General features: G+C 33.5%; 1 protein-coding gene across 1 annotated transcript; it reads right to left on the bottom strand.

Moving 5' to 3' along the window:
• Positions 1-5,518: 5,518 nt before the first annotated feature.
• LOC106462342 (ataxin-1-like) lies at positions 5,519-19,854 on the bottom strand. The gene is made up of 3 exons (XM_022389585.1): positions 19,659-19,854; positions 9,618-11,419; positions 5,519-6,602 (listed from the first exon to the last, which is right to left on the bottom strand). The coding sequence occupies exons 1-3, from the start codon at positions 19,711-19,713 to the stop codon at positions 6,138-6,140; spliced, it is 2,322 nt and encodes a 773-aa protein (XP_022245293.1). The 5' UTR covers positions 19,714-19,854; the 3' UTR covers positions 5,519-6,137.
• Positions 19,855-20,784: the final 930 nt, after the last annotated feature.

Here is a 20,784-nt window from a genome sequence, read left to right as displayed (position 1 = left end):
TTTGAATGCTAAACTAATAGTTAAAATTAATACCAACACTGGTACAAGTCTCAGCATCAAGATTTTTTTATTACAAAATATATTTTCACTTAATGTTTTACTTTAATTGTTAAATTAAGATTTATTTTTGTTAAGATTATCGCACGATGAACCAGAATGAACTTTATGATATCAATGTTTTTGGAACCAAGCCCAGAATGATTTTAGTTAAGTGTCTTAATAAGACAATAATCTTTGAGCATATCTGTACAGAAATTAAATACATGAGAAGCAATTCCTAGTATGATTAAAATTGAAAATTAATCATTTGGTTAAGCACTCGACAAAGGTCAAATGAAAAAAAAAAAACTCGTACAATGCATAAAAATTAAACCAATGGATATTTTAAGCTTTGTTGTAAAAACTGTGTAAAATTTTGTCAAACATGTTTTAGCAAGATGTTTAATTGAACAATGAGTACATATCAGGTTTACCATAAAAGATAAAATTGAGGAAATCTGTTACTATAAAATATTTAGAAAGAGAGATAGATACTAAATTTCATCAGTAACACATGTACCAAGAAAACTGGAAACATACTAAATCTCTTGCTAAATATAAAGCTGGTTAAAATGTTTAGTCTATTAGTAGAACACATGGATGTAAAGATGTGGAGGTATACAAAGCTGTTACTTAAAAACATAAATCTACGTAGTTGGAGACATTATTAACCTCTTTCTAGAACACACGGAGCTAAAGAGTCTGAGATATATCAAAATGTTTTATTGAAATACAGAAATCTAGAAAAAGAAACATATACCAAATATGCATATGAAACACAAAGTTAGGCTGTTGAAGAGAATAACTGAAATTGTTCCCAGATTACATACTTCTGGAAATCTGGAGAGATACCAGTCTTCTAGTTGACACGTACAAAACTCTTTAACGTAGAAAGTCAAACTTTTTATTGAAGAAAGTAGCAGAACTTAAAAATCAGTGCGTCTTTAATTCTTTACATCCCAAGCAGAGAAGATGTACTGAAATTCTTCTAATGTTGCTTTGAGATATTCTGGAAATGAAGTGCAAGACACTTCAGAGACATTAAGATACCCTAAAATAATCAGCATACAATATTTGGATTTATCGTACCCTGTTACTGTCTGTTAAAGCAACTTCAAAAATTATTTGATTTTGTTTATTGTGCAAGTATATTTTCATGCATGAATTAGAAATCAGTACACTGAAATTTGCAAAGTCTTTATTACTGCTACAGACTAGTCTAAAATTACCATCTTAAACTATTTTTTCCAGGCTTTAAATAAATTGAAAAATACAACCTAAAAAAAGAACGTTTTTCTAACAGATCATATGAGTTTATGAAGAAAAAAAAAAGCAAAGAAACAAGTTTCCAAAAAATATGTTAATGTTATCAACATCTTACACACATACATATGTATTATGTTAAACATTCTCATCAAAAATCAACCATTAAATGTGCAACTAACTTCAGGATTTCTTCATATAATTGGCTAAATGTGATTTACATGCTGTTTTAAGATATCTTGACATAATACAAAAAAATAAAAAATTACAAAGTATTTTGCCAAATGTGGTAAATTAGGAAGATGGTAGGTTATCAGTGTGCTTTGAATAAACCATCAATGCATTTAGTGTATAGTTTGCAGCACCAACTGAGAAGAGAAACAGGTGAATACACTGTTGTCGAGAGTATTATCCAGTTTATAAATAATTTTTATAAGTAAGTGACACTGTACTTAATAAAAGCTCCTGATATCATTTCTAAACAAATTTAAATTATTCCTTAAATTAACTCCTTTGAAGTAACAACTAACAATAGTGCTGAAGTTTAATTAACTTTTTCTTCTTTTGCACAAAACAGTGGCACTGATTAACATGTTTTGGGACAACATGGGACCTATTGGTCTATATCGGCTGTTCCATACTCTTAAACTAAATTAAAATATCTTAAAGCCAGCCTTTATTATTCATATACTTATCAAGCTTTTTCTTAAATTTACTGCCTCTACAACATCTGGCAACCCATTCCAAAGGCCAACCACCCTGTTAGAAAAATGAAACTGTTTTAGCTGAAGACGACTCCTACCTTGCCAAAATTTATATTTATGTCTCCTAGTCTTACTATACATCAACACTATCAATTCCCTTTACAATCTTAAAACACCTCAATCAGATCCCCCTAACTCTTCCTTTTTCAAGAGAAAACAGTTTGAGAGATTTCAGCCTATCCTTGTATGACAACCCCTTCATCCCAGGAACCATTCTAGTAACCCTTCTCTGAACCCTTTCCAACAATTCAATGTCTTTCCTAAGGTAAGAAGCCGAAGACTGAACACCATATTCCAGATGTAGCCTAACCAGTGCCCTGTTCAATGAAATTATAATCTCTATAGACTTGTATTCAATATTTCTGTAGATACAACCTAAAATTCTATTTGCTCTACCACTAGTAACATCACATTGCTTGGATGGCTTTAGAGATTGATCAACTACTACACCAAGATCCCTTTCTGTCATGACACTGTTAAGGTTATTCTCACCCAAATTATACTTATAATTCAAATTATGATAGCCCACATGCATTATCTTGCACTTATTATAATTATAACCCATCTGCCATTTATTTGCCCAACTCACTAAATGATCTAAATTGTTTTGTAAATCAGCAGCATCCTCTTCACAGGTAACAACACCCAAGACCTTAATATGATCTGCAAATTTAAGATATTTATTGGCTATTTCTTCATCTATGTCATTGATGTAAATCAAAATGAGCAAAGTTCCTAAGACTAAGCTCTGAGGTACACCACTTGTGACGTTAATCCAGTTTGACTGAACTCCATTTGTAACAACCTTCTGCTTTCTTCCATCCAGTCAATCTTCTATCCAATTTGCTAACTTATCTCCCACACCAATAATTTTTTTTTTAGAAATCTTTTATGTGGCACCTTGTCAAATGCTTTCTGAAAATCCAGATACACCATTACCTTCATCTACATAAGCAGTAATCTTTTCAAAAGTTTTATAAGGCAATATTTTCCTTTAGTGAAATCATGTTCACTATCCAATAGAATTCTAAATTTTGTTAAATGACTTTGGAAAGAATCTTTTAAAAAAATCTTTTTTTTTTAATTTTTCTCACAACTGATGTAAGACTAATGGGCCTACAGTTACTGGGACAATTTTATCACCTCCCTTGAAAAGAGGAATTACATTAGCTAACTTCCAATCCTCTGGTACCTGTCCACTATTCAAGAACTGACAAAACATAGTAGTAAGTGGCTCACATATCCAATCTTTAACCTCCTTCAAAACCCTTGGGGAAATATTATCTGGTCCATGAGCCTTATTGTTTTTTAAACTTCCCAATTATTTCTTAACCAGCTCAGAATTAATGCAGTCATCTTGTTTGATGACCTTGTTTCCATGTATCAGCTGTTTAAGATGTGGAATACTGCTTAAATCTTCATAGTAAAAACCGAGGAAAAAGCAACTTTTAATAACCCAGCCATCTCTAAATTATCAGATACTACTCTTCCTTTATCATCCCTCAAAGTATCCCCATCCTAACATTTTATTTACCCTTAATGTATTTAAAGAAATCCTTACTGTTAATTTTTACATTTTCAGCCAACCTTTTCTCATATATCCTTTTTGATGTCCTGATTTCCAGTTTTACTAACTTTCTTGATCTTCTGTAATCTTCAAAATCTCCTGTCATACCAGTCAATTTAAATGTTTTAAATTTATTATGCTTTTCTTTAATTTTATATCATAAACTCTTTGTGAGCCAATGTGGTCTTTTACTTGCAGCTACCCTTTTCTTTCTATAAGGAATATGTTTATCTCGAATATTTAAAAATTTATCTTTAAAATTTTCCACATCTGATCAGTGTCTCCAAATAACTCAGCTGCCCAATTCACAGCAGATAATTCTTGTCACATCCCTTTAAAAGTAACAAATTCCAATTCATTGTGTAATCAATATTTAGCCACTGAATGATCTATAGATTCTAAAACAGAGAGACAGCATATTTATAGTTACAACTTTTGTCTTTCAAATTTTTAAAAAGGGGAAAAGAAGGTCATCAGTGCACTTTTCTTCTTAGTCTTTTATTAACTTTCATGTGAGAAATTTTGAAAACAGTACAAGGACAAAGTTTTTTTATTTGTTCAACAATTTGGTGTTTATTTGCTGCAGCATCCTATCTCTACTGATTTTTTTTTAAATCATAACTTGAAATCTCCTTTTCATTGCCATTTGCTCAACTCCATTCAAATATGTAATTATACTTGTAATACCAGCAAAATGTTAACTTGGTGTCATAAATACTTCAATGCAATCATTTTTAAAGTACATTAAATTTTTATGTGAAACTACAATATTTATATTATGCTTAAATGTGGCAACATCTTATTATAAAGATTATTTTTTATGTGCGTGTGTTAGCATTCATTACCACAGCTGGCTAGATTGATTACCATAATTTTGATATGGTAATTTGAAATCATCTGACAGTGTACATGTGGTATTTTGTTTTAGGATTTTTGCCTGTGAAGAGTAACAAAAAATCCCTTGAAATAGGGCACATTTCTATTTTTTAGAATTTTTGTGCAAAAAGGAAGACAATATAACACCCTGAAATAGGGCACTTTTGTTGTTGTTGTTTTTTTAATATAGACTTGTGGCTTTGAACTTGAAGATCCAAGTACATAATCACTGAAACAAGTCTATCATTACCTTCCGCAAAGAAAGGTACGTACTTAGCATATGAGGAGATCATTAGGGATTTAATAATGAGAGAAAGAAGGGAACATTGTCCTTTAAACAGTTTTTGTTTCTTAATGGGAACCCTCAGCTACTGAATATAATAATATTCTGATTTGTAATTGCACAAGTTATGTTGTTGTCACCACTGTGAGATGAAAAATGTATCTATTTTATTACATCAACAGTATACCAACACTGCATTCAGTGGTATACCAGTTCAATTACATGTTTAAGTAATTCACATTTTTGCTGCAATATGGTTCTCTCTCTTCATACTGTTGTAAGGTATATTTATAAAATGATATGTGAATGTAGCAATTTGGTGTATTAACTTATACTGAGTGTGTACAAACTTGTTGGTCAAAGAAAGGTGGTAAATTTATCACTGTTATATGCTTCATCGTTAAATGTTCAACAGGTATCTTACAGAGTAAATGTTCTTTGTGGCTTGGCAATAGGTATTGGGTGATTAACTCACAATACGCAGTATCCCAGACTGTGATGTACTTACCTCTTAGATTATCTGAGAAATGGGTTTAATTCCAGAATTATGGATTGCTCATTTCATACCTTTATTTGTTAAAAGGTACCATGTAGTGTCAAATGGTGTAGCACCATCAGTCCTGAAAACTTGGAAGCTTGACATCATATTCATGGTTGTCTTTAGAAAAGTCACTAGAAACCTTCACAAAAACAATGTAATACACCACACAAAGGCATTAGTTGTATTTGATAATTTATGTCATACAAAAAGCACTGGTTCTACAGAAGCCACACAGGCACAATACAATTATTTAAATAATTATATACACATCAGTATGTATATATATATATATATAGGCAAGTCTTTCAGCTATAGAAAAATAACAAGTGGTAAACTCTCAAACAAACCCTTTTTCAAAATTGAACAAGTATATATTCTTTCAACAATCTCTCCTTCATAAATATACCTGTCAAAATGAGTTTACTAACCTAGTATGTCCTTTCTCCCTTTTATTCTATTACTAATAACAGCTTTGGTGCGTAATAAGTCACCTGAAAATATAGTTCCACCTTATCATTCTTTACTTGTTCTATGGAGCTTTCTTTTAGTGCAAAGTTTAAGGTGTGGGCATATGTGTATATATATATGCGTATGTGTTGTCCAATATGTTTTTGATATTTAAAATTCCATTCACATTACCAAAGTTTCAGCTCAGTGAGCCAAAAATTACATTAACTGAATATATGTATGTATAATCTTATTATTTGATGATAGAGTACAAAATCAACATCAACAGGTTAAACAGATTTTTCTTCTTTTTAAGCTTAAGTTTATATTAGTAGTTATATATAGTTACAGATTACATTATTTAGCTTCAGACCTAATGTCTGGGGCAGACCAACGACGCTTTCGTTGTGGGTGAAGAGCTGTAATTGTGGTAGCAACTAGGGGACTCTGCCTTGAAAATGTGACAGTAGTTGTAGCACATGTTGATTTCTTAGATGATAGTAAAGGAATCCTAGATCTAATAGATGAAGAAGGACCATTAAAATCCTTCCCCACAGAGACATGGACTGATGCTTTTGCCAAGTCACAAGAAACTGAGTTTGGCACTGTAAAAGTTGCAGCAGAGGTCCCAGGAGAGGAAAACTGGTTAAAGGCTAGTTGTACATCAGGACTAAACTTCTGTGTGAGACAAATACAGACATCGCCAATCTTCAGTTTCTGACAGACCAAGCCATACCTGTGAAGAGATCTTTCTGGAGAACAAGATGACCAACCCTGCTGAAAAATGTAGAAAGGATGCTCAACTGGTGCCTCTACGCTTACCTGCAACAAGATACGAGTTAATGTAATAAATACACCTTCCAGTAGGGCATGAACTAGTAATAGTATAACAGCAAAAATATAGACTTCTTCACAACAATTGAATTTTAAATATTGTAAAAGAATAAAAATGTATAAATATTAAATGCTGTTAAAAGTGATATTTACAATACTGACAATTCCAAATCTTATAGCTTAAAATTTATTATTTTAATTTTTTCTTGTATGTTGTTTAAACCATTACCCACCATACCAACCTGTTTGTACACCATTTTTCACAATATATTTTTAAAAGCTATTAGTAAAATTATTATATTATTTGTACATGTATAGATGTTTCAAACTCACTTTGAGGTGTTCCAATAGCTTGTATAAGATAGCATAAAACTTTTTTTTTTATCTTGTGGAGACTAGCTAATGTTTTCCCAAAGACACTATATAGCTTTAACTTCTGACTGATTTGGCAACATTTTGTTTTATTCCATGGTATATTTTTATGTAAGAAAGAGAAAATTACTTAAGAAAACTAACTAATGTAGTGGATATATTTAGAGGTAACACTTCATTTCTGGCCAAAATCTGCTGAATGTAACTTTCAAAATCTTAATCTGGAAAGCAATAAAAATCTAGTTCAATAAATATGGCTGAAATTCTGCACAATACCACAACTAATGGCATACACACCATAACAATTGTTGTTGTATCAAATGGCTTCTATAAATAGTGTTTCAACCACTGCTGCATTTGTTGTATCCCAGCTGACATGAAGAGCTCTAGATTGAGCGCAATGAGTTGTCGGCAATGGATATGACATATAGAGTGTGGTTGGAATACTATTATTATACACTTCTAATTCTTGAAAATCCCTAAAGGACTAGATAAAGCATGTTGTGTTTAAAAATGGGATAGAAAAAATATATCATTTAAAAACAACGTTTTGCTACTGTTAATGTGGCATCATCAGGTACTTGGCACAATTAAATACACCCAATTGATGATGTCACAAACATAACCTTGTGCTAAGCATAAATATAAACCTACTCTTTATGTTTTGTTTGTTAAAGGTTTGTATTCTTCTATTAAAACAGCTTCTTTTATTTTATGTTCATTAATATTAGGCTTTTGACAAATGATTTTAATAATCTTATTTACACTACAATGTTCTGTATCCTTAAAAAGTTGGTAGACATGACGGAGCATGTCCATGTTTCATTGTTTTTGTACTAAAATTCGTACCAATCTCCCCTATATAGAGAATATTACTGTCCATACATTCTACACCACAAACTACTACTTTCTCAACTGTTGTTGGATTAATTCTATTTTTTAAGATTATATTCAACTTTTTAAGGATACAGAACATTGTAGTGAAAATGAAATTGTTAAAATTATTTTTTCAAGAATCTAATATTAATAAACATAAAATATAAGAAGCTATTTTAATGAATGAAACATAAGGAGTAGGTTCATACTATGCTAAGCATGAGGTTATGTTTGTGATGTCACAAATTGGATGTATTTAAGTGTTACATTTAGTTGTGCCAAGTACCTGATGATGTCATGTTAACAGCAGTGAAACATTGTTTTTAAATATATTTTTTCTATCCCATTTCAGCTGTTTTCTGAATTTTTTAAATTTTGTAGAGTGTGAGATATTTTCAACATTTATAGTTGTGACTTCTTATTAGTCCAAGTTCACCTCCTAGATTCACAGTTTCATATTGTTTTGCCTTGTTATTTTCATACAAGTTTCTTAACCACTGACCCTAATATTTCCCCCTTCTCAACATGTATTGCTTAGATATCTTGACAAGTTATAAAGTACTATATTAAGATAAATTTTGTTAAAACTAGTCCGAACACTAAAAACCATTGTAGTAGATTCTATTTTCTGTCAGAAATGATACTGCAAAAAGTCAAAATATTCAAATGTAATCATTACTCTACAAGAACGTCTCTTAAAGTGGTCAAACTATTCCAAATAGCATCCCTCACAGACAAAATTTCAACTTCTGCAACTTTGTTTCTGTTGGCCCCATTGACCTTAGAATAGGTATCAAAAATTAAATTTGTTCTATAAATTTCAATGAGATATTACTTGAATACTAACACTGATATGGACTTTTTATCACTGATATTATCAGTCCTCCTTTCTGTGTTAGGTGTGTCACTTATTATAGAACTCATCAGCTTATATAAATATAATAAAGGGCATGGTCAGCTGAGGATAGCAGTTTGGAACATATTCATCGACTCCTCTAGGTTAACATCATAAACCAACGACTAATGGAATTATAATTGACCTAGTTTCACTACTATTGTCCTGTAAGTATACCACTTGAAGTTTGTATCAACGTAAAATACTGGATAATTAAAAAGTAAATTAGACTTGGCTACTTACTGTGAAAACAAAAGCAATGGCTGCATGAGTGTCCTAACCTTTGCATTTTAATACTAGTAATAAATAACCTTATAACACCAAATTTTCCACTAAACATGCTCGCCCCTTTAAGCCGTGGGGGCATTATAATGTGACGATCAATCCCACTATTTTTTGGTAAAAGAGTTGGCGGTGGGTGGTGATGACTAGTCTTACGCTGCTAAATTAGGGATGGGTATTGCAGATAGCCCTTACGTAGTTTTGCAGGAAATTCAAAACAAAAACAAACATTTTTTTTTACTTTTCTTTAATTGGACACTCACTGTTTCACTTTACAGCAACTTCAGAACCATTCCACTAAAACATAAACTATAACTTTGTCCTGTTAGTTACAGTTTGTGTTTTAGTGGAACACTTCTGAAGAAGCTGCAAAGCAAATCACTGGATGTCAATTCTTTTATAAATACTTTAGACAGAGTATTCATACTGAGTTGACTGTGAAATGGGCAGCAACTACCTATTAAAGAAACACTTGTAGATATATATTGGGGACTATACAATCTATTTATGCAACTTAAATGTAGAGGATGATGTTTACTATTTCATATAAGGTGATTAAAGTAGGTTTTTCAACACACCTGTACCTGGCTGTTCCCCACACAGAACCCTAATGTGACTGAACCTGAATTGGTTACTTCCTCTATTTTTACAACAGTGCTACTGTCTATACGAAGATCAGCACTCTGACTAGCACTATGTATGAAATCTTCAGTTGCCAGATTTTCCACCTTCTTTAACTGTCCATCTGCAAGTTGTATGATGGACCCTTTTCTGAAATAAACTGGATAATGAAGTTGAGAAGTAGAAGATCTGTTGGCCTGTTGAAATATCATGTCATTGGATGGACTGAATGCATTAGAGACTGCATTTCGTTTTGGTGGAATTAGTCGTTGAGCCGCATGTGATGAAAAAGAAGAAAAGCTACTTTGAGGCACAGGTGTTCCCAGGCAAGGTTGTTTTGGTGATGGAAGTTCATCTCGTTGTCCATGAATTGGGGGGGCAGAGAGAGGTGCACTGTGGAGTGCAGAAGCTGGTGGTTCAGTTATATGTATATTTGAAGGCCTCAAAATGCGATGTTTTAGACTGCCTTCTTTACCAGCTGGAATCTTGTAGCTCATTCCCTGAGGTATACCTCTGGACAACTTAGAGTCTAACGGCACTTGTTTAGTGCAAGAATTAGACACGGAATGTTTAGACAGTTGAAACTGGACTTCCTCACCTGGAGTTGATTTGGAAGGAATATGTTTATCTTCCATTCTTGAAACTGGAGAATACCGAGATGACAACTTATTGATGTAGTGCTTTCTTTCAAGAGATTGGCTAGGTTCGACAAGATAATGAGATCTTGTTTGTATCAAAGGTCCCTGCTGCTCACAAGGGCTTGCTGTTGGCACATAATTATGTCTAACTTGTGTTAGGTGACTAGGTACAGAAATTGAGTGACTAAGAGCAACAGTTGACTGGGGCTGTACTAAAGGATGATTTGTCACACTTAGAGTATGGCTACCACCTTTTGGAAGAACTACAGGATAAGATTCTGATGAAAAGAAATGTTGACGACCTAAACTAGGTGCACAGTTAGAATAAGCAGGATAGAGAGAATTGTAAGTTGTAAGTTGTGAGCTTTTATTATTTATGCTGGTCCCAGAAAGAGAAGGTGAATGTGGTGTGTGATGGTTTGAGAATTGAAATTGTGAACTATAAAATCTTTGATCATTTAAATCACTTCTCAATGAAGCTGGTGAATGGAACAGGCTACCAAAGTCTGAGTGGATGAATGAAGCTGGCAGTCCAGGAGGGTCAGACAAATGTATTACTGATGATTGAGAGGGTGATAAAGAGTGATTCTGGTTAACTGTACCTACATTAGCCAACCATTTTAAATCTTCTGTTACTGGGTTAGAGCTGCCAGTCATGGCAACTCTGTTTGATCCATTCATAGGAGATGTACCCCAACCACATGGAATAATATTACTATTGGAATAACTGCTTGATTTATTTAATCTGCTTGAATGAAGAGGTGAAGATGACTCCTTTGTTTTTACGTCTTCTTCTTCTGAACAATCACCTGCAGTAATCTCCAGTACTTTCTTATCTCTTGGCATTAAACTCACATTTTTCTGTTCTTGAGATATGAGCCTGTTATTACAATAACCAATTCCTATGTTAAATGGGGATGAGGCAAATTTTTTAACTGCAGGTGTTAGAGTAATTGTTGGTTTAGGTACTGATAATGAATAAGAAACTACTTCGGAATCAAATGTTAATGATGGAAGAAAGAAAGGCTTGAATGGGATGTAATTATCTGGTAGGAGATCAGAAGGCCCTTGATGAATAGGATGATTTGGTAAAATTTTACAATCCAGACTGTTTGAGGGACCTATAAATACAAAAAAAAGTTTTATATTAAATAGCATTCCTAATACTACACATAGTTATACAAAAAGAAAAACAAAATATTGCATCCAAATTTTTTCAATCATAACGTTAACAGAAATGGTAGATAAACTTTGCAGTTTGTGTAAAACTTAGTTTATCAGTTAGTAAATAGAAAGTTTTCATTTGCATTTGAAAAAAAAAGGAATATTAGTTCAAATAATAAATAAATATCATTAATTATAAAAATATCTACTTTATTCACCTTATCAGTGTGATTTAACTTGCTTTTATTAAAAATTCAGTAAAGATCATTTAGTATTGAACAAATTCATTTTTCATAAAATGATGCCCTAATAACTTAAAATCCACCTAAATGCAATCTAGCTTAATATATTCATTTGAATTATACAAGTAATGATACAACAGTTATACTTTCATCATAAGGAAAAATACACAGATGCTGCATATTTAGTTTTTATATCAACTTCTTTTTCCCCTGGACTAAGACTTAAACTTCATAATATCCAGATCCCAGCTAGCTTTGCTTCAAACAGGAAGCAAATAATGGCTTCACAAATAAACTTCATTTTAAATTGAATGGGGTACCTCAGGGTTCAGTCTTAGGACCTTTGCTTTTTTATTTACATCAAATGACATAGATTAAAGAATGGTCAATAAATTACTTAAATTTGCAGATATTAGGTTTTGGGTATTGCTAGCTGTGAAGAGTGCTGCTGATTTACAAAAGCAGTTAGATCATTTAGTGAGTTGAGCAAATAAATGTCAAATGGGTTTTAATTATAATAAATGCAAGATAATGCATGTGAGTTATAATTTGATTATGAGTATAATTTGGATTGGAATAACCTTAACAGTGTTATGAAATAACGGGATCTTGGTGTAATAGCTGATCAGTCTCTAAAGCCATCCAAGCAGTGTGCTGGTGCTAGTAGTAGGGCAAATAGGATTTTAGGTTGTATCTACAGAAATATTGAATACAAGTCTAAAGAGATTATAATTTCATTGTACAGGTCACTGGTTAGGCCACATTTGGAATATTGTGTTCAGTCTTGGGCTCCTAAATACATAGCCTAATTCTAATTTGTAAATGACTCGTAAAATTGGTAAAAATTGCATTTCACCAATTTAATCTTCACACCAGAAAAGTTATTGTTCCTGCACTTTGATAATATAAGTAGTGTCTCAACCACTGTTGTATCCCCACTGGCCTGATGGAAACCTGGAATTGGGCAAAAAAGTGTGGATATAGCAGGTACAGTGTGGTGGGCATATTGTTATAGATTCTTCTTTACCTTTGTCAGGTTTTTATGTATGGGCCGGATTTTTTACAGTAGGTTACTGCGACTTGTTGACAATAAATGTCAACAATAAACAACCAGCAACACAATCCACTTGTCATAAAATAATACATTAAAACAATAAAGAAACATCAACACAGTCCACTTGTCATGAAATAATACATTAAAAGAAGTCAAACGTATATACAAATGTTCGTTACACTGTTGGTTATCACAGTTGTACCCAGAGCTTTAAATAATTATCTCTCTTCTTTTTTTCATCAAAATCTACACAGACTGGTTCAATTACTTTAAAACACAATTTCCAAGACAAATTAGTCTTCTCTATTCCGTTATTACAATACAAGCTGTGATAATTTCACTTTAAAAGTCGCCCATACATGCTCTTTATCGCTAAACTCACAATCACAGAGTTTAGATCTATCTAACTATCTCGAACTACATTTTGGCCGCGTATTTATATCCCGACACAGGTCTAGAACGTTCCCTACACTACTAGATATTATGATGCAATAATACTCAATTAATACAAAGAGAAAAACTCGGAAGGTTCTAATAACATAACCCAATAACAATCACCCATTCATAACTATTGAACTACATGACGTATGATTCGCAAACATTTACGTAAACAAATCGGCGATAAACTATCCTTCTAAATTTAACGCGCTATATAAACTATCTAAATCATAATTCTAGTATGAAAGTTAAAGGCAAACAGTCGTGTATATCTAGCAACTTTCACTCATAAATTATTACAGAATTCAGACTCGGATGTTTAAAGCATTTTTTTTAATCGTTGTTAAAGTTTCTTTTTGCATGATTATTTTATACATTGAAGGACATGATGATAAAGTTGTACAGTACAACTTGTTTTATAACTGATATTTATTATTATTATTTATGGGTATTATGTGTCAAAAGGCTTATTCCTTGTGTTTTGAACCATTTTATTGATTCTATGTTAAAACGTTTTATCGTGTTATATTTCAAATTAATTCACTAGTAATGTAGGTTTCATTGTGTATTTTGTTTAATGAATTTATTTTTTTACAATATTCAGATATTAATTTTCTTTAAGGGTTTTGCTAGTATTGTATTATTGCCGGTTAGTGTCTGTGTTATAGGGTATTTTGTTTATGTTGTCTATTTAACCTAGATGTAGTGTTGTGTAAGTATTTCACAGGGGCGAGAGCAATTTACGCCAGTTTCACGGCTAATATGTGGTTTTCATTTATTTCATTGGACTTTAAAACTTAAAGTTGGGGATGGCCTGAAGGTGAATAAAGGAGGAAATGCGTGTTATGAAATTGATATTTAGTGTTTCCTATCCTCTTTAGTTTAGTAAGGTGAATTATTTGGGATCACCTAGAATTTTCAATTTTGTCTGTACATACACGTTTCTAGGCAGACCATGTGTGTAGTTTTATCAGTAAAATGCTGGTCATAGAATATAGCTAGATTACTTTCAACCTATTACCTTCTGATCTGGGTCATTCCTTTTTTTTTGTAGTCACATGCCCTTTCTCATGGAAAATATTACTGCAAAGTAAAACACACCATGTGAAGATAGAGAATGATATTTTTCTTTTGGCATGTCAGGTGATACCTTGAGGATATGACCTACTTATTTTCTATTGGAATGACCAAAAGTGACGCAGGTAGTACATGTATGAGAGAGATAGTATTATTTTAAACAGTTGTATTCTCCCACTCTTACACACATTTTTTTTTTTTTCAGAACTCCACACTATTCAAATTATCTTTGGATCTTGGCCAGATCAACCTTCTGAATAAGAATAGCACTCACTGTCTGGTGTTCTGTACTCTTGATTTGTGTGGTTCACTTTGTTTGTACATTGTATTTAGTCTCTTTCTTCAAGTCTGTCAATGTAAGGAAAATTAGATTTCCTACTGCGTAACATTTCCTGAGGTTCCTATAGCTATTGCAATTAATTGTTTTTATAAGGACGGAAAAACAATAAATCTTGAAGTAACACAAGAGAATCAGGTCAAGCCAACATAATAGAATATATTACTTTCTTTCTTTGTAATGGAAATATGACAGGATTTTCAAAATTAACTATGCTGTCAAATCGAATTATAGTATATAAATAACTTTTGGTAAAGTAGGTCAATGTCACAGTAAACATCACTAAAAGGCCCGGCATGGCCAGATGGTTAGGGCGCTCGACTATAAATCTACGGGTTCGAATCCCCGTCACACCAAACATGCTCGCCCTTTCAGCCATGGGTGGGGGGGGGGGCGTTATAGTGTTACGGTCAATCCCACTATTCGTTGGTACAAGAGTAGCCCGAGAGTTGGCGGTGGGTGGTGATGACTAGCTGCCTTCCCTCTAGTCTTACACTGCTAAATTAGGGACAGCTAGCGCAGATAGCCCTCGTGTAGCTTTGCGCGAAATTCAAAAACAAACATCACTAAAAACAGGTGTGAATATGTAATATCATTGATAACTATCCTGAGCAAAAGTACTGTAGTTCGTTTCTACTATTTAACTTACAAATTTAGAGTAAATACTAATGCATTACGAACGGTATCAGTGTAGATTAGTGAATACTGTAAAGCTTCACAATGCTTGGTTACAATAATAATAAAATTGTTTTTCTTGCTGTTGGCGTGAAAAATGAAAGATATGAACGCATTTTATACTATTTTTTCTTATTAAATCTAAAAGTTAAATCTTTCTTGCTATACATTTTTCTGCTTTCTTTATATTATAATCATAATGACAGGCCTAATAATTTTTATGTTACATTAATGACTCACAATGAATGTGTATATGTCATATCCAAATTTATACGCGCAAAAAAGTACAATTTCACTTTGTTTATGGCATTTTTTTCTTCTTCTCATCACGCACTCCATTGGCTCAGCGGTAAGTATGAACACTAAAAAACCGGGTTTGGATACCCGTGGCGGACACAGCACAAATAGCCCATTGTGAAGCTTTGCGTTTAATAACAAACTTTTTCTTTGGTCAAAAGTACGTTTAATAAAATACTCTCACAGACTTTTTATGCTGAATTGTTGTGTTTTTTTCCTTTTCCCCAATTACTGCAGTTCCTAAGTAAAGAAATTCTAAAATTGACAACAGGGTAGTGTATTAGGTCACACGAATGTTGTTCTGAGATCTGCTTTTGGACACTGAACGCCACTACACTACTACCGCGGCGTACAGATAATGGCAACATATACTCACAGCTCTGGCTGGAGACAAGGTCGTTTAGTGTGATGAGGTCGTTAGCCGGCACGTGTTTATTGTCTGGGGAGAGACGTGACTCTACAGCTGGTAACGATTCAGAGAACCTCCAATGCCGCTCGAGAAGGAAAGAAAACCAGCAAAAGGGATTATGGAATGTAGTTAATGAGGTGGGCAACAATGTATACAGGGAGTGAATTCTTTCCTTCACGTGTGTATGGACGTTTGTTCTGATACGTTTATGCATGGTTTCAACACCAAGTAGCCCATTTTATGAATAGGGAATAACACCCAACATTCCGCTGAGATTCTTGGGAATCATCCCTGCTTTTGTGTATCAGATCACCAGCCTGAATAGTCCGGGTCAGCTAGCAACGTAACGAACTAAGCTAAGGAGCACGAGTTTGGTTTCTCACCTTGTACTGCAGGAACTCGGCCATAAATGGAAACAACTATGCCGAGGTTCTAGTCTGGTTATATCGACAGGCTTCACCATGTGAAGTTTTACTAACTGGATAGTCTTACTCAGCCAGTCTTCACAACCTGATTTTATATGAAAAAGTGTCAGAATTATGTTCTCTCTGTGTGAAACCGTTCGAGTACTGATATAAGCACACGACCGAGAAACCTTAACAAAAACGTTTTTAAACGCTGTGCTATTAGTATTAAACACACCCATGTTAATCAAACATAACTTTCTTTTAATGTAAATTTAAAATTCTGCATACTTATCGCTGTAATATCGTTAATTTTACTAAATATCGAAACTACATAATTTCTAAATCTAAAGTCTGGCTGAAAACTTAAATAACTAGAGTATTACCGTAATAGCTTGTAGAACACTCAACATAGCCCATGTGTAATAATAAATCAGGGCAGGGGATCATCTGCGCTCTTCAATAACGAAAACCATGAAAGTAATACATTTTAGGCCTAAGTTCTTCCTCCCCACGGGAAGGCTAAATATTGTCTAAATTTGTGACTTTATATAATTAGTCACGCATATTCATTATGCGTGTAATGTCACGAGTTTAATTACAAAACCTAATTTATTTGTTTTCCCCATAATTGAAGTACCTTACTTTACTAAACCTGAATGGAATTTCCATCGAAAGATAATAACTATTTAGGCTAAATAGAACAAGAATAATCGAAATTCCAAAAACACAACTTATTATCTTACAGTATAAGCAACATTTATGAAATATTCAGAAAATGGTTTTGTTTGTGTTTAAATGTAAATCTACACGACGGACTATCTATGCTGTGCCCGCCACGGAATCGAACACTGATTTTTGGCGTTATAGACCACAAGTTTACCACTGAGCCTTAAGGGGCATAAAATAGGAAGGAACTACTTTTTACCGATTTCAAACATATATTCATAACGGTTGGTGCTTTGCTTCCGCCAGAGCTTTTCCTAAGGATTTTTCCAACTGTACAATTACATTCTAACTTCATTTAATACATAACTCATAATTGCATCTCATATGTACAGGCCTAGTAACGAAAGATACTGTTATTTATAAACTCTGTAATGGAACTGTAGAATCTTAAATATGTTTTTTTTTAATATTTATCTACTTGAACACACTTATATAGGTGAATTTTCAACTGCACACTAAGAAAACCCCTGGCTTCTACAGCATAACAATGTTTTGATACAGCACACAGCACAAATGTTACTATCAAATACGTATATATAATTCTCGGGAGTTGGTTAAGCCTACATACAACTATAAAACAACAAAATAAACTATTTGTTCGTCTAATAATTTAGTACTTATCTACAGTTGCAGCGAGAAGAGTTCAATTCCCCTGGAGGCCTACTTTATAACTCATTAAAAATGTGCTAGATTTTATTATATAAACATAAACAGCATATTTTTTTCCAACTTTTAAGAGTGATGTGTACAATGCATACGGATGATTTTGGTTCGGATCTTCGTTATGATATTTGATCCGAAAAAGTGAAGCCGGTAAAAGGAACTATGATTTTAAAAAAAACTCCATTAGTCTGCTTTAGTACATAGGTAAAAATATTAGATACGTTTGCGTAAGTGTTTGATAAAATGAGATTGTCACAGTGCCGCAACGTTTGTACGACTAGCTTTGGATAAGGACGTTTAGTTAGGTGCTGTAATATAGTGCTCGCTTACAAAAAATAAGGACCCTATACTCAACATACATTGTTTTTGTTAAGGCTTCACCAAAAATAGAATATCTAATACTTTCTTCACAACACACAGACTCTTAACGTTACAGAAAATTCTTAGGTTAGATTTATTGTTAAACGGTACAACTATACAATGAAGCAAAGCGGACGTGCTATTCTTATGTTAGCGTACAATATAGAGGTTGGTGAAGGTTGTTCGAAGAAGGAAGCAACCAAGACTGACTAGAAAAAAAAAATTAAAATGTTACACATGAATCATAGCCCAGTCCTTGAGCTTTCGAAGTGTGTGTGTGTGTATTAAACATCGAGGTTATACTTAATTTCTGCTTGATCTCTCCGGTTCTGAAATCGGAATATATTTTGGATTTTTTTATTATCTAAAAGCGGAAACACTATAATTAACTTTACGACTGCCTTAGTTGCATTGGGAATTGATATTTGGTTGAAGTAGTCAACTACAGTACCCAGCTCCAGCCCCATCACAAATAACAAAATTAATAACCTTTAAACTATTATTTTCCAAAACTCAAAAGCCCCTACCCCACCCATCTACAGGGACCCAATACCCGTTTTTATCTTCTTCTTCTATAGAGAAAATATTGTGTCTTGGTCAAACACAAATGTCTTTTTACAAGAACGAAAGACAAATGAACTTAGCTATAAACAACAGAGTGAGAATAATATGTATCCTCGTAAAGGCGGAATCTACAGCAGTAGGACCCACATAGTTGTAGTAATGCGTCTTAAATCGGATTTAGCCTCCATTTTTAAGCCTCGTCAGTGAAATAGAACTACAAGTTAAAATGCGAAGCAGATACAAATATCAAACCTACAAAGTTCCACATGCAAAGACGTTCTGCCACGCGCAGTGTGCACCCACCCAGTTGTGGAAAGGTGGATACTCCTAATGAAACATAAAAACACTAAACCGGTGAAAAAAGAAAAAAAATACTTTATTAATAATAGATTGCCTGGATCATAAGTAAATTTCAACTTCTCGAACGGACAGTCCTTCCATAGGTCAAGTATTTGTATGAACAGAATTATAGAACCTAAGATGTACAAGGTGATAAGTAAATAAGAATAAATATGTATTTACATATATAGCAAAAACACATACAAGTTGTGTGTCTGCGTTAAAACAACAAACCAAACCTATGATGAAATAGAGCATATGTTCATTATAAGTCCTAGTTACTAAATTGCCTGATGACTTTTTTTTTAGCTGATCGCACACCTGACAACTCCATTTTATCAGTGTATAACGTACACTTTATACACTTGAATGTTTATTACAAGCTAGACTGAACTCCATGTTGCTATGTCATATTTCTAGACATAAAAACTGGACACTTTAAAACTGCTTTTAAATATCTTTGCTGAGCACCGCCTGCAATGAAATCCATTGCAGAAAATGGGTGACATCTTAATTTCGTTCTTTCCCTAGAGCTCGGGGTTTTACGTACCCGTTCTACTAGATCTAGCAACACAGGATTTAAACACCATTAAAACCTTATTACTCACTATCTCTTCTCGACAGCTTAGCGTACGGAATCATGACATTTACAGTTGAGCTCATGTTGCCTTGTTTTCTTCCGAGTAGATCACGGCATTTCAATAACCACGAGTTAAGCTACCGGAAGTCCAAGTTCCGTTGGGTTACTTAGACCTGAACACCTTTATACGTGTTCTTCGCCCGCTATAAAGCCAAACTTCGTGGTTTGAGAGAAAGTTAGCAAGTGCAAAGCACTCCGTACACTCCTAATAAAACAATAATAAACGGTAGCATTCAAGCCCACCCTAGTTCGGGATAGGACGGTTATGTTACAGGCGGTGCTGCCATTGGCCATTGCCTCCTAGCGGCCTCGAACGTAGCTTGTGAGGTCACCGCCCAAGGAAATATAATTCAAAATTCCTGAATTTCGAGCTCACATTTTTCAATTTGTCCCTTTCAATTATTAAATATACCACGTGGTCATGTATTATGGAACGTCAAGACTATATAAATAAAGTATCTAGTTAAATCCAAAGTTAGTTTAACCAACAGCGGAATACAATGACAACAACCGGCCGTAGCGATCGGGCTTGCTTGACTATTTGAGCTTCGCTAACGTAACAGCGCAAAGCGTCAGCAACTTTCAGAGCAGTGTATGTTACTATGTTTCTTATATAAAAAAAAAACACCCGACATTTTGGCTCCTTATAAGATCTAATAGATGTTAAGTAGCTGTAAGTATGGAACATAAAACAGAAAGTTGCATGAAAGTAGGAAATTAAAAATCCATGGTCATCCTACCTGGATCATGAAATGTGAATGACCCAATAAAGATAAAGACATTTGTGACGTTTACAATAACGCAAACGCACACTTTACCTTTTCAAATGCAAATGAAATAGTTGAGCTATGACCAAAGCATATATTGTAGTTGTTAGTATACTGGAATTATATTCAGTGGAGAAACTATAGTTTTCTTTTTTTTTTCATATTCAAATAATTACTCGTCTGCTTTCCAAAGTGTCCTCACATTTCATTGTAACTAAACAAAGACAAGGAACTATATAAATCCATTTGTTTATTTGCCTTGCGTGACTTTATGTTATATTTCTGAACACATCCACATCTACACGAAATCGTGTGAAGCAAACAAAC

This window comes from Limulus polyphemus, unplaced genomic scaffold (assembly GCF_000517525.1).
Source record: "Limulus polyphemus unplaced genomic scaffold, Limulus_polyphemus-2.1.2 Scaffold1147, whole genome shotgun sequence".
NCBI classification, from domain to species: Eukaryota; Metazoa; Arthropoda; class Merostomata; order Xiphosura; family Limulidae; genus Limulus; species Limulus polyphemus.
Note: the sequence above shows the minus strand (reverse complement) of the source record. Positions and strands in the feature narration are given on the sequence as shown.